General features: G+C 37.9%; 1 protein-coding gene across 1 annotated transcript; it reads right to left on the reverse strand.

Annotated features, from left to right (window-relative positions):
• Positions 1 to 1,730: 1,730 nt before the first annotated feature.
• On the reverse strand, positions 1,731 to 11,710 carry LOC143290200 (phosphopantothenate--cysteine ligase-like). Its single transcript, XM_076599520.1, has 6 exons — positions 11,548 to 11,710; positions 9,207 to 9,432; positions 8,499 to 8,713; positions 7,128 to 7,247; positions 5,459 to 5,524; positions 1,731 to 3,825 (listed from the first exon to the last, which is right to left on the reverse strand). Exons 1-6 carry the CDS (start codon positions 11,683 to 11,685, stop codon positions 3,643 to 3,645), a joined length of 948 nt encoding a protein of 315 aa, XP_076455635.1. The 5' UTR covers positions 11,686 to 11,710; the 3' UTR covers positions 1,731 to 3,642.
• Between the last annotated feature and the right edge of the window lie 2,774 nt (positions 11,711 to 14,484).

The following is a 14,484-nucleotide window of genomic DNA, read 5'->3' on the forward strand; positions in this document are numbered from 1 at the left end:
AGTTTATCAATTGTTCGTCATACTAAGTCTATTTCTTAACTTGTGGGGTGAGTGTGTGTGACGTAGTCCACGCAAGCACAACATTTACTCTTTTTATCGAAATTAGTTTTGTCTGGTTTTTATTAATAATAAATTTTTTTATTAAAAAACATAAACAAACACGTTGACACTAACCTGATCCTAAACATTGTCGGGGGGCGAGGGGACGGTGATGGCGTGAATGCAGGTTGCAAATATTATAATTTAACTGAATTGAATGCGATGTTTTATACTCGCGTATAATCGATTATTTGTGCAAATGTAAAAACTGTATAGAAAGTCGTGCGCATGCTGCTGGAAGTGGGGTTGTAAAATAGTACACAACTGAAGTTTTTATCGCAGAACATATTTCAGTAATGTACCAATTACACGTGTAATCCCTTGGATCTTTATACAGCCGGTGCAGAATCACACGGAGATCCACCCAATGTTAACTACCAAACACACAATGCAGATGGAGGAACCTGCATGTAGCGAGCATAATGGTGTTCAAAAAAGCCTTTGCGTCCTGAATGACCAGCTGAAACTTTGGACACAAACAACCCCCACATGATGACATTAATGGTTAGTTACTGAGTCAGACAGAAATGGCATTCTACCCCAGAGTAAGACCTACACGTCCTACTAAGAAAATCCTCGCATGCTATTGCGACACAAACAACATTGCAAAATCGAAACTGAGGTCACCATGAGAGCAGGGCATGGGAATTTTTTTTTATTTTATATTGATGAACAAGGAGCAGGATGATGACGAAAATGATGGTGACGATGCTGCTAAGAAGGTCCATTTAGGTATGGGATGATGTGACAAGGCTGTACTCTGCGCCGCCTGTCATTATGATATCCCAGCGTCAACCAGGCCAAAGAGATAAAACACATGCAATGTTGGTCAGGAAATTAAAGCAACACACCCAAAAGCACATCCATGAAGTGGATGATACTCAACCATGAGGTCTAAGTCATCCCATTCAAGCCCATAGCAAACTCAACTCAGGGTAAGAGATAGCCACAGGCCAAAAAAATCCACCTTTGCTGGGAATCGAACCTGCGTTCTCCCAGCAGTCATTCCATGACACTAACCACTTCACCATATATATATATATATATATATATATATATATATATATATATATATATATATATATATAGCTTCAACACTTTTCATCATCACATTATGTTAGAAATGTGACAATAAAAGCAATGTTTACATGATAATACAAACTGTCTTTTTATAGCCAGTATGCTATTTCTATCATTTCACATGACCTTCCAAGTGTGTGAAGATTCTCACAAGACACTTTTGATGCAATATCAAACATTATTTAATCCTAACATATGCCATAACTTATGATGATGATGTACTTACTGAACTGAGAAATTATGAACATATTTCGCAAAATGATTAAATTGTACAGTTTAGTTTTGCAATATCAGAACATACAAACTAAACGGAAGAAAAAAGTGCACCCAGGAAACTGATTGCCACCACATAACATCTTTGATGACTCTGATGAATATATCTTAACTGGGCAAAAACAATCTGAAGACACACATACACACACTCTTTCTCTTTCTGTCTCTCTCTCTCTCTCAAAACACTGCCCACATATGTATCTTTCTGACTATCTATCCACACAGACAGACACACACACACACACACCGGAACCCAGAAAAAAATCAGCACACAAAGGTTGAAACTAAAACAATATTTAACCGCACAGTCATTTGGTATAAGCAGACAAACAGAATCAACATTCTGATTTTTTAAATAGACAAAAAACACTAATTTCCACAAACAATCAAGATTTCAAATTAAAGAAGACAGAGCAAGTATCTTTGGAATTAATGTGTGTTTCCAGTAACCACCACTCCCTTGATAGGATTTCATTAAGGTGTTTGGACCATAGAATCAACAGCATGCAGCCCTAACCCAGACAAGCAATCTCTTTCACACTGGTCCCTCAGACAGTCATAATTGTTCAGAGAAAAGGAATGTGTATGTGTGTGCATGTGCACATGTGCGTGCATGTGCTTCGGTGAATGTCTGTGTGCATGTGAGTGTGTGTGTGCGTGACTGTGTGTTTGTCCTTTCCTCCTCCTATGTCACATGAAAACTGATAACGTGATACTATACAGCTTTCTCAACTGTCCAAATGAATCAAGCCTGTCTGGACACACAAAAACACTGTAAACACTGTGAAAAATCAACAAAAAAATTGTTCACACACACACACACTCACACACATACACACACATTATAATTCAAATACCATTATTAATTTAATGATGTACATAAACAATCAATAACAAAACAAAAATACAACAACACTGCTTGTCATTCAAAAATGTATAATAATATTCATATCTTAATCAAATCGTCGATCTCTGTGACAATTAGCCAAAGTCCAGTCAAAGTCACATAAAAAAAGTGAAAGAAGAAAGACTTCCTTTCAAGTTTCAAGTTTATAACATCAGGTCATTTGTTATTGTAATTTTTAATTTTACTACAAAACACATTTTCCCAAGCAACATAAAAAAAATTTACATCATTATCATCACTAATTGCCCTCTTTTACCAACATGCATTACATGTATATAATCATGAGTACAAAGTGAGAAGAACTCAAATATAATTTTTTTTAAAAAGAAAAAGAAAAGCAAACGAATAGATGAGTAAAAAAAAATCTGCTTATATCATTATCACCTCTGATAGTCACTTTGCCATCATATCAATAGATAAGTAAGAAAATGTTCTTCTGACATCATAATCATCACTGACTGTCACTCTGCAATCATATGAACAGATAAGTAAGAAGATCTTCAAACATAATTATCATCGCTAAGAGTCACTTAGCCTTCTTATCCTCTTCTGCCATCACAACCAACAACTGTATTACAGCAGACACCAAGGCCTGTCTAAGTGCATTGGGTTACACTGCTAGTCAGGCATCTGCTTGGCAAATGTGGTGTGGCGTATATGGGTTTGTCTGAATGTAGTGACATCTCCTTGAGTAATCTTAACTGAACTGAACAGACACCATTTTCATGGTTACTTCTCACACCCATACCCACACCCACATAATCACCCCCACACTCCCCTCACCTCTCCACAAAAATAAACTAAACATCAATAATGGCAATGCATAATTATCTTCATATAATTATGTTTTTGAGTGACTGCACTGTAATAAATAATAATAATGTTAATTATCTAAAAAAAAGAGTGTGCTTTATATGTTTAAGTGTGTGTGAGTGTCTTGAGTATATGTGTGTGTGTGTTTGTGCATGTTTGGTTGCTTTCCTCTCTCCAGCAAAGTGATTTAATAAAGGATGAGAGAATCGTGCAGACAGAATCAGAAGGTTTTGCCATTTCATTCAGCAAAACATAATCTTGAACACAAGGATATGTTCAAACATTTGCCTCCGGCCTTACCAGTATCTTGCATAAACACACAATCACAGGTATCAAAAACCAACAAAAATCATACATCTATTTCCAGGTAAATTTCTTGTCCATTTTTCCCATTCCACCTTTAAATGTTTTGTTGTTGTTTTCTCATCTTTTTTTATTTGATTTATTTTTTTCCCTTTTTTTCTGGCCCATCAAGACTGCTGGGACAGGTGACAAAATTTGTCGTGGAGTGCCATCAGAGTCTTAATCAGCGTTTCCTCAATTTCCTTGCCACTTGAGGCTTCCTCAGCCGACAGGCGAATCGTCTGCTCTGTTTCCATGGTAACCAGCACAACCTCCATTTTGCGGGTGTCCAGAACATTCGCCACAACCACCTAGAAATTGAAAGTTTTTTTGTTTTGTTTTTTATCTTGATTTGGTTGAAAAATTATTCTTGTGCCTTTCTTATTTCTTTCACTCCTTCATTCATCCATCCCTCCATCCAGTTACTGCCTGTCTTTGTTGCTTCCACCTCTTATTCTTTCACCTTGAACTTCAAAGCCTTCTTTACATAATTTCCATCAGATTTCTTTCATCTTTCTTTCTTTCACTCATCCATTTATACATCCGTCCATCTGTTGTTCTGTTCTTGTTCTTTCCATCATTATCCATCTGTTCAGTTACTTATCAATCTATTTAGCAATTCAAAAGTTAAACAAGAAAAAGTGCACTGGGGTGACATTCTGGTTTCATGGCTGACCATGTTATAAACAGTATGACTGACTGACTGAAAAGCAACACTGAAAAATTTCTGCATTTTTAATTGCTAGTGAAAAAAAGGGGGCATGGATTAGTTATGCATTGTTCGTTGCAAGGTCAGGTTCAAGTTTATAAAAAGTACTAGCCCAAACATTTGAAGGAATACAACTTTTCAACATGCTGTAGATTTTTTTTCTAACAGAAAATAAAGCACACTTTTCTTTTCCTCTCAGTTTCTTTACAACATGGGAAAAGAGCTGAAATGGACATGGAAAAACTGACAGAAAGGTCAATCAAAGAGAGAGAATACGTGATAGTAACTGAAAGGCATCAAAGAAGTCCGCTGCATGTTTCGAATTGGACACTAAAGTAAAACAGGAATCAAATCTCGACAAAACACACTGCACGAACCACTCAAAAACTAAACATCTTATCTATTGAATGTTTTAATGAATAAACGAACGTAAAAACAACAACACTTGTGGTTAGCACAAGCTTTTGCTCTGATTAAAACCATTGTCAGGTTACAGGCCAGCCAACTTACAGCCTGTGGATTCGGATGATGAAAATATTGGCAGTCCCACAGACTTTGTTATAATAGTTCTAGGGGGTTTCCATGGATTCTCCATAGATTCTGATAATGAAAATCTTGGGGGTCCCACAGACTTTGTTATAATAGTTCTAGGGGGTCTTAATTGATTCTGTTGACAAAAATCTTGTAAGTCCCACATACTCTTTTACAATAGTTCTAAGGGGTCTCTATGGATTCTGATGATGAAAATCCTGGGGGTCCCACAGACTTTGTTATAATAGTTCTAGGGGGTCTCAACTGATTCTGTTGACCAAAATCTTGGAAGTCCCACATGCTCTTTTACAATAGTTCTAGGGGGTCTCTATGGATTCTGATGATGAAATTCTTGGGGGTCCCACAGACGCTTTTACCATAGATCTTGGGTGTCCCAGGCTACCTTCATAGGGTCAATCTGAACTGCTGCACATTCTAACCAAATCTAGTATTGCTGGATGCATACCAAGACATGCATACCTTCTAGTCATGGATGTAGCGGTTTCTGGCAAAGGGAAACAACTTTTCCTTGCAGTGAAATCTCCCCAGTGTCAGACATGCTCTGAAGCATGATTTACATTCTTTTTTATGTGTTCATTCTAGAAATGTGGAATCCTCCCCCCCCCCCCCCCCCCCCAAACCCCTCCCCTTTCCACCCCATCTGGCCAATGTTCATTCAAAAATACCTGTTGCTTGTTACTCACCTTATGTTGATACTGCTCCAGTGACTTGCGAGCTTTCTGGATTAGGATGGCTTTATCTGTTTCCAGCTGCAATTATTCACACAAACATACTGATTTTAACAAAATATATCTTATATGGATATATAAGATTGAATACTTAATACAGATATTCGGTCTTCGTACTCACCAAACAAAGAACCAACATAGAACACATTAAACGTAAGAATACATTCATAAGTGTAAAATACTTCACTCACGTTACAAACACAAAATTACTTGGCTTCAGACAAACACTTTTTTTTTTTTTTTTAAAGAAACTGATGCAAATCAAAACCACCATTAACAGTTTATAGTAAAATCAAATGTTTTAATGAACAATTGCACCTCACCCTACACATTCAGACCATATGTTTGTGCATAAAAAATCCTACTGTATTTGTGTTTGTATATGATTTCTGATTTATGTTTGTACCCTTGTTGTAATATCTATCCCAATATTCCTTGTGACTCTGGAACAACTGGTAATACAGACATATTTTATTCTATTTGACACCTTTTTGTCCAACTGTGTGATAAAACTTTGTGTATTCCATAATGGAGAGACAACTCAGAAAAGTTACACTTTGCAGACTACGCAGATGTCTTTATACGACTTGATATACTCCAAACCTCAAGGCCATTCTGTCAAATCTGAAAGCTACTTTTAACATTACAATAATTTAAAAAAAACAAGAACATTCAATATTTGCAGAGGGCCTGAAGTATGCTGAGCACTCTTTGTAGTCAATTTGGGTCAGTCTCTCTTATCAAAAACAGAAATAAATAATGGAAGAAAGAAAGAAGAAAACACTGTTTGCAATACTGGAAATATCAAGGCAATCTTTTTGAGTGTCTAGACTTATTCTAAGTAAAACATATTACCACAAAATACACTCGCTCACACACACACGCAAACGCATGCATGCGCACACACACATACACACGTTTCTGGATGAACTTGAAACATGCGAAGCACCATCACCCTATGTGGGCTTTCAGATTATGTTCTTTTGCCCGTTTCTTCTGTGTGAAAAACACACAGACTATTGTCTGATACAAAAATGTATCTCTTTGTTTCCAATCCTTTATTTTTTTTAAAAATTCAGCTCTTTTAGTTTTCACTAGATCAAGACTGTCAGTACATCAGTTTCTACTTAAAAGAATATTTGTATGTTTTTGATCACTTTGACTAACATTTGATTTATGTTGAAAGCTAATTTTTCCCTCTGATAATACAGTATCTGTTCACATTTCATTTGGCTTTACAATGCAAGTATCAATGACTCATACCAGTTTGCTATAAACAGGAAAAAAGAACTACACACTTTGTATGTCCTAAAAAGAGTTAATGTATAAAAGACAAAACAAAAAGGGTAATGAAAAAATCCTACTGAAAAAAAAGTTGTTACCTTCCAAAACTAAGACTTCTAATCACAGACACATAACAGAGTGAATGGACAAAAAAACATACTTCTTGTACAGTGTGCTAAATATTAATCAGGAAATACGAAAAAAAAAGTATACATGCAAACAAAAACAACAAACACTCACCAAAGAATATGACAAGTTATACAAATGTAGGTATGCAAACAAAAATGGACATTCATCTTTTTTCATACACATGCTGAGACAACAAATATCACACACACACCTTGAAGGATACCACAAAAGCATCTGGCAACCAGTCTTTGACGAGAGGTTTCAGCATCTTTGGCACCAGCTGCAGAGAAAGCTGAAGAGGTTTCTCAGAAGACTGTATCTTGTGCTCTGGCTGTGGGACACACACACACACACACAAACATGCGCGCGCGCACACACACACACACACACACCTATATACATGTAGATCTGATATGCATCACAAAAATAATTAGTCTTCATACATCAGGATAAGACCATAACTCATAACCGTTCTTGTAGATCTGATATGCATCAGAACAATAGTGAATCCTTAATATATCAAGATGATATGCAGATATCACAACTGGTGTGTGTGTACCTTTTCCATTATTGCCACTGACTTGTTAAAAAAAATCCAAATACGCTATTTACATTTGTCCTCTGAAAATCACAGTTACGTCTGGAAAACAGCCACAAATCATGATTGAGTTTGAATATATATTGATTTATAATTTTTGTAATGACACCTTTTTTTTCCTTTCATTTCATGCAAAAGGCAAACTCAAACATATTAAAATTACAGATGCAAACTGAACAGTGGTTACTGAAATAAGAGTGCTACAACCCACTTTCATGTCCAGACTGAATGATAAAAATATATAAGTTTCACATAATTTCATAGTTTAACTCAAGTTAATTATTATTTTTTTTTAAAAAGAAAAAAAAAGAAAAGAAAAAAATCCCATTTTACTTCCTAGAAGTAAGTGAGTGGAGTGATGGCCTAGAGGTAACGCGTCCGCCTAGGAAGCGAGAGAATCTGAGCGCGCTGGTTCGAATCACAGCTCAGCCGCCGATATTTTCTCCCCCTCCACTAGACCTTGAGTGGTGATCTGGACGCTAGTCATTCGGATGAGACGATAAACCGAGGTCCCGTGTGCATCATGCACTTAGCGCATGTAAAAGAACCCACGGCAACAAAAGGGTTGTTCCTGGCAAAATTTTGTAGAAAAATCCACTTCGATAGAAAAAACAAATAAAACTGCACGCAGGAAAAAATACAAAAAACAATGGGTGGCGCTGTCGTGTAGTGACGCGCTCTCCCTAAGGAGAGCAGCCCGAATTTCACACAGAAAAATCTGTTGTGATAATAAGAAATACAAATACAAATAGAATTAATTTGAGGACTGAAAACAGACTGAACAGAAGTATATCTTCCTGGAATAAATTTGTATTGTATTCAGTGTCTGTGGCATTCCCCTCTCTACACACACGTATAATACAGTAATATAAAAATTCTTCACTAAATCTGATTTAGCAGTCATTCATGTATTACTACTACACATCAGCATATTGGATGAGGATCTTAAAGACTCAAGCCACCAACAAACACAACAGTACACACCATCTTATCAGCTGGGATGTAAAAGTCTGAGACCGCAGCAGCAAGGTACAGCATGGCGCGACTACCAAGTGGAGCTAGCAGACGACAGGTGGCTCGCAGAAGGTGGAGATAATCTCCCAGTGAAGTGAAGGACACAGACAGAAGGCGACGCTTGCTCTTGGCACTCTCATACTGTTGAAGCACAGAGAGTAGCTTCTCTTGTTCTTGGCTTTTGACTGCAGTCAGAGAAGAAAAAATCAAACACTAATGGTGATAAGCTGTGAACAGAGACAATAACTGTGAGGAGTGACTGCTCTTACTGATGGACTGAAATGTGTTGAATTTTGTTACAAAAGAAACAGGACAATTCTACTATTCCTGTGAACAGAGAAAGTAACTTTTAGGAGTGATTGCTCATACTGATGCTTTGAAAATGTGTTGAATTCTGTTACAAAAGAAACAAGGCAATCTTACAAATCCTAATGAACAGAGAAAATAAATATTAGGAGTCATTGCTCTTACTGATGTGTTGAAAATGCGTTGAATTCTGTTACACAAGAAACAGGACAATTTCACTGTTCCTGACCTATATGATCTTAAATCTACAAATTAATGTCCACAACAAAACACACACACACACACACACACAATAATGATTAGAAGCTACACATATACAGTTTTGTCACAAACATCTAAAGCTGTACTTTGAATCAGGTATGAAGAAATTACCTGTGATGGTGCACTCATTCTCACTACACGAGACAGTGAGGTGATCCAGAATATTGCTCTGCACATGGCGGTGGAACGGCGTTAAAGATCGCAGTCTATGCAGGAAAATGACCAGGTAGCCCTGACCCAGAAAGTACTCTGCCGAGGCCGACCCTCTAGTTCCGATGCTGAAGTTATCGATGAAGCGGACAGTCCGACTTTCCAGTGGCACTGTGGTCCCACCTGACTGTTTCAGAAACATTCAACATGGCTTTGGTTAATTAATCAGAAAATCAAATCAAACCAAATGAGTAACTGGTGTGGAATAAAACATGAAACCTACACCAGTGCAGCATCTTGAAGATGATCGTCACTGATATATAGCTGATGACTAGTTCACAACAGGTTTTATCATGTTATTACTTATGCATGTGCACATGTGCACACATGATAAACACACACACTGACAAGCAAAACAGGATCAAAATAAAGACTCACTTAGTTAACACGCATTACTATCATCAATTCCTCCTCAGCTAACAAAATCCATTTTTTTTGCCAACATTTCAAAAATATATTTCCCTTACATAAAAACAAAACAAACAGATGCCACATATCTACAAACAAGCTAGCAAGTAACAGAAGTGCCATAGTTCAATACTCACACTTCTGTTTTCAAATCATGCACATATCTTTTGTTTTAATGCTGTCATCTGGTATGTACCCTACTCTCAGCGAAGATACTGAAATCTAATGTGGAGAACCTACTTCTACTTCTAGAAACCACTTAATTCTGGGTGCTAAGTGGTTTAAAAGCACTCTGACCCAGTTTTCCTGACAGTTCACTTTAATGCATTTTTGACAATGTCAAGATGTTATCCAATACTGCAGAAGATATCTGCACAGTCATTTAGGGCTTGTTATGGTTGGTTGATGGTACGGGTTTTATTCATAATTGTCTTACACACACACACACACACACACACACACACACACACACACACACACACACACACACACAGCCACAAATACTTGTGCACACACACATGAACAAACGCACAGAGAACACATGAACACACGCACAGAGAATCATAAGGACATGTGTACACAAGATGTACACAACTTGCACATGTGCATACACACACTAATGGTGTGCATCCAAACATTCAGTCACATTTAAACAGTTTAACCCAGAAAGGAATAATGAACAACACATGCAATACAGCTCATCCCCTGATATATGACCACATGGGTGACTGGTAGTGGGTAATACCTGCACACATCACAACATGGGAAAGAACCACTAGGTGTTACAATTAACACATACCATCTCATTTCAGGTAAGTGAAGAAACACACAAAAACACACCTGCGTGCTCATATCTAATTTTACATAATGTAAGAAGATACAGAAATGTGAAAAAGGTGTTAAATGAAAATACTACTATTACCACACACACACACAGACTGTCGCAAAAAGCAAACAAACAAACCTATCTATATGGATCCAGTATGTCAAATACCAAACAGCAGTGTTAACTCCAGAACCATTTCAAAGGGTGTACCTCCTAAGTACTACCGCCATTTTGTTTTCATATTGTACACAAATGTTTGGAAAAGACGCAGCTCCACATTTTTCATCAGCTATTCTAGCACCTGAACATTTTTTTTTTCTAATTATGATTCAACATACTTTTAAAAGGTTGAAAGATTTGCAAACTTTTTTGGATCATAATCATCTTGACCTGAGTATTAAACTATTACAAAAAAAAAAAAAAAAAGGAAGAAAGAAAAAGAAAATGCATTTGATTGTACATCTTTAAAGTCGCAAAGCTGAGTGAGTGGATATGTACACACACAAATATTTAGCACCAGTTTTAGACAATAACCAGAGTTTTAAGCCTGACATTGACACTAATGAGATGAATAGGAAAAGTCAAATATTGCAATCATTACTGTGTCATTAAGGATAATACACATTTTGTGTTGCACCTGAATTACTTTCAGTACCACACACACACACACACACACGCACGCACGCACGCACGCACACGCACACACATGACATCCTCAACCATCCCTTGCAAATAGGGAAATGCATATGATCCCCCTGCTCTCCTTAAAATGACAAACTGGCAAGGCTGTTTATTTCCGAATTCTGCTTCCTTCATTTAATGGGTAATAATTTAAAGCCACTTTAACGGTTACGTGAAGAAGCCTTTCAACTTGCTAGTAGTTTTCTGTGACAGCGACTAAGTGAGTTAAAGACAGACTAGAAAACGAAAGTAGAACCAATTTATCCACCTTTGATAACGATTATTATATCTTGAGTCCGGAAACGCATCAAAAATGCTTTCACTCACCGTTACAAGAACAATGCGCTCCTGACTTGCTTCGTGGAATTTGATGAACGATTCTATCTCATTCTTTTTCTCCTCGAAATGATCAGGTAAGGCGGTATTTTCAAAAAAGTCATCGTAGATTTCCTCGGTGGCTGACATATTGGATTTGTTGTCCTCCTTTGGCTTCCGGGGTTCAACTGTGCACAGAAGTGACTCTGACTCACGTGAAACTGTGCACATATGACGTCACACACTTGCGGTTCATTCGTCTGCTATGTTTTTTCTTCAGGTTTCATGGCGATACCAGATACAAGAATACTTTTATTTATGCCTCTTCTTCAGGAATAGGAACAGGATTAGGATCAATACATTGCAAATCTGACTACCGGGAGAGCGCATGTTATTTGAATAAGTAAGTATTTGTATTTGTATTGCTTTTTATCACAACAGATTTCTCTGTGTGAAATTCGGGCTGCTCTCCCCACCGGGGAGAGCGCATCGTTACACAACAGCCCCCCCCCCCCTTTTTTTTCCCCCACTGAGCGTGTAGTTTTATTTGATTTTCCAATCGAAGTAGATTTTCTACAGAATTTTGAATTTTGCCAGGAACAACCCTTTTGTTGCCGTGGGTTCTTTTACGTGCGCTAGTAAGTGCATGCTGCACACGGCCGGACCTCGGTTTATCGTCTCATCCGAATGACTAGCGTCCAGACCACCACTCAAGGTCTAGTGGAGAGGGAGAAAATGTCGGCGGCTGAGCCGTGATTCGAACCAGCGCGCTCAAATTCTCTCGTTACCTCCAGGCCATCACCGTGACTAAAAGTAGATAAGTAAGTAAATGCATGCAGTGAATAAATGAATGGATCGATGAATAAATGAATAAATAGATGTTTTGTGCTTGTGGCGGAAATCAGCAGCTGGTTGGGAACTTTGAATGACAGCCCTATATGGTCACTGACTGTCCTTTTTTTCTTCTTCTTTTTATTATTATTATAATTTTTTTTTTTTTTTTTTTTTTAGTTCAAGCAGCACACTGAGCACACACTGCGGTCAGTCTGGTGACAACTGCACGTGTTGTGTTGTGTTAGTCATGGTGGAGTAGAGCGGTAGCCATGTAGAAGCTTACCCGTTCGAGTTGCACTGATCGTGCACTGACCTTGCTGTCATTTCAGGCATTGCACCCATGCTGAGATCGAGGCCGGGATTGCACGTAAGTTCTTCCTCTTTTTCTTCTTCCATTTTATGTTCCCTTCTGTGTCAGCGTATCAATTAGTTAGTTAGTTAGTTAGTTAGTTGACTGTATGATGAATAAACTTGATAAAAGTATCAATTAATCGATTAACTTATTTGGTTAGTTAGTTCGTTAGCCTCGAGGCTATTCATTTATGGCCCTCTGTTGCACTGAAACGAAGATACCAACCTCTGCAGTGGACGGATACATCCAACACACACACACACACACACACACACACACACACACACACACACAGAGAGAGAGAGAGAGAGAGAGAGAGAGAGAGAGAGAGTATTGTGCAGTATTGTAATGCATTTCATGGACGGTATGTATATCTTTTTCTCAGTTTCTTTTCCATCTTTCTTTCTTTCTTCTTTTGTGTGTGTGTGTATGTGTGTGTGTGTGTGTGTGTGTGTGTGTGTGTGTGTGTGTGTGTGTGTGTGTGTGTGTGTGTGTGTGTGTGCATATTGTATCGTACTGTATCGTATCGGTCGTATCTTATCGTATCATATTCAGTGTACTGTGTTACTTTTCATCACACGATATAACTTGAATATATCTAACTGTGTGGAACTAGATTCGGGCCGCTGTCCCTCAGGACTGACACCATGTCGCTATGCACAGAGCAGCGCCATCCTTTTATTTCTGTGTGCTCGTCGTATTTGTCTTGCTTTCAATGTGTGTGTGTGTGTGTGTGTGTGTGTGCGTGTGTGTGTGCGCGCGTGTCCCGTGTGTGTGTGTGTGTGTGTGTTTAACAGAATTTTGCTCAGCCGTGAGGACAAATAACTAATTTGGTTGTCTTTTACGTGCGCGAATCGCACGCTGCAAACCGGGGACTTCAGTATATCATCTCATACGAAAGACTAGCATCCAGACCATCTATCAGGACTTATAGTGGAGGTGGGGGCGTGTAAAAATCCCCGGTACGTTTATGGGACTCGAACACATGGACAATCGCTTCCTACTGAGTTGGGTACATTACCGTCACTATGGCACTGGTCCTCTGTGAACCAAACCTTCAAAAGTTGCCGATGCAGTGCCTGCTTTGAGTCATGTCGTGGTTGAGCTCACACACATGCTTATAATTGGAAAAGAAATGCTTAATCTTATGAATGGTTTTTGATAATGTTTGGTATCCTGTGTTCAATTTTTCCTTTTTCATATTTACGAATGTGTTACATTTGTAAACGCCCAGGGCTTATTTTCAAGATTAGGCGTAAATGCTCACAACAAGAATAACAATAATACTAATACTGCTAATAATATGACTGTGTTTGGGATGCTCAGTCCCGAGAGAGGGAGTCTTCCTTCGAGAATGTCAACACTTTAGCGTTGAAAGATAATTCTTTAAAAAAAAAATATGGAAACAAACTCTAGTGGCGAGTGATAAATAATTATTTGTTCCATCGAATTTTCAAAAGTGATTTTGGGAGATAGAAGTAAGTCAAATGCCTGTTAATTACATTGTTAGCTTCTTCAGATTTCGATGTAGTTATCGTAAGTTGAAAATAAAAACAGGGAGACGCGATGGTATACCAGGAGAGTTGTGGTTGTATGAATTTTATAATGTCTATGATTGGGGATGAGTTCCATTTTATAATTGAATATCACAAGTATGATCAGTTTGCAAAAAAGGTATGTGCCTACAAATATTTGTCTCCGAAATCGGCTTTCAGTTTTCTTTAATGCTAAAAGGAGGCCACAAAAACTGAGAAGAAAAAAAG

This window comes from Babylonia areolata, chromosome 15 (assembly GCF_041734735.1).
Source record: "Babylonia areolata isolate BAREFJ2019XMU chromosome 15, ASM4173473v1, whole genome shotgun sequence".
In the NCBI taxonomy this organism is placed as follows: domain Eukaryota; kingdom Metazoa; phylum Mollusca; class Gastropoda; order Neogastropoda; family Buccinidae; genus Babylonia; species Babylonia areolata.

Bases quoted from the DNA above. Each gene is read 5' to 3' on its own strand.
- LOC143290200 (XM_076599520.1), bottom strand. From the start codon at position 11,685: ATGTCAGCCACCGAGGAAATCTACGATGACTTTTTTGAAAATACCGCC. The intron at 8,714-9,206 runs GTAATTTCTTCA...CTCTGACTGCAG, and splicing joins GAATGAGTGCACCATCACAG to TCAAAAGCCAAGAACAAGAG. The intron at 7,248-8,498 runs GTGTGTACTGTT...TGTGTCCCACAG, and splicing joins ACATCCCAGCTGATAAGATG to CCAGAGCACAAGATACAGTC.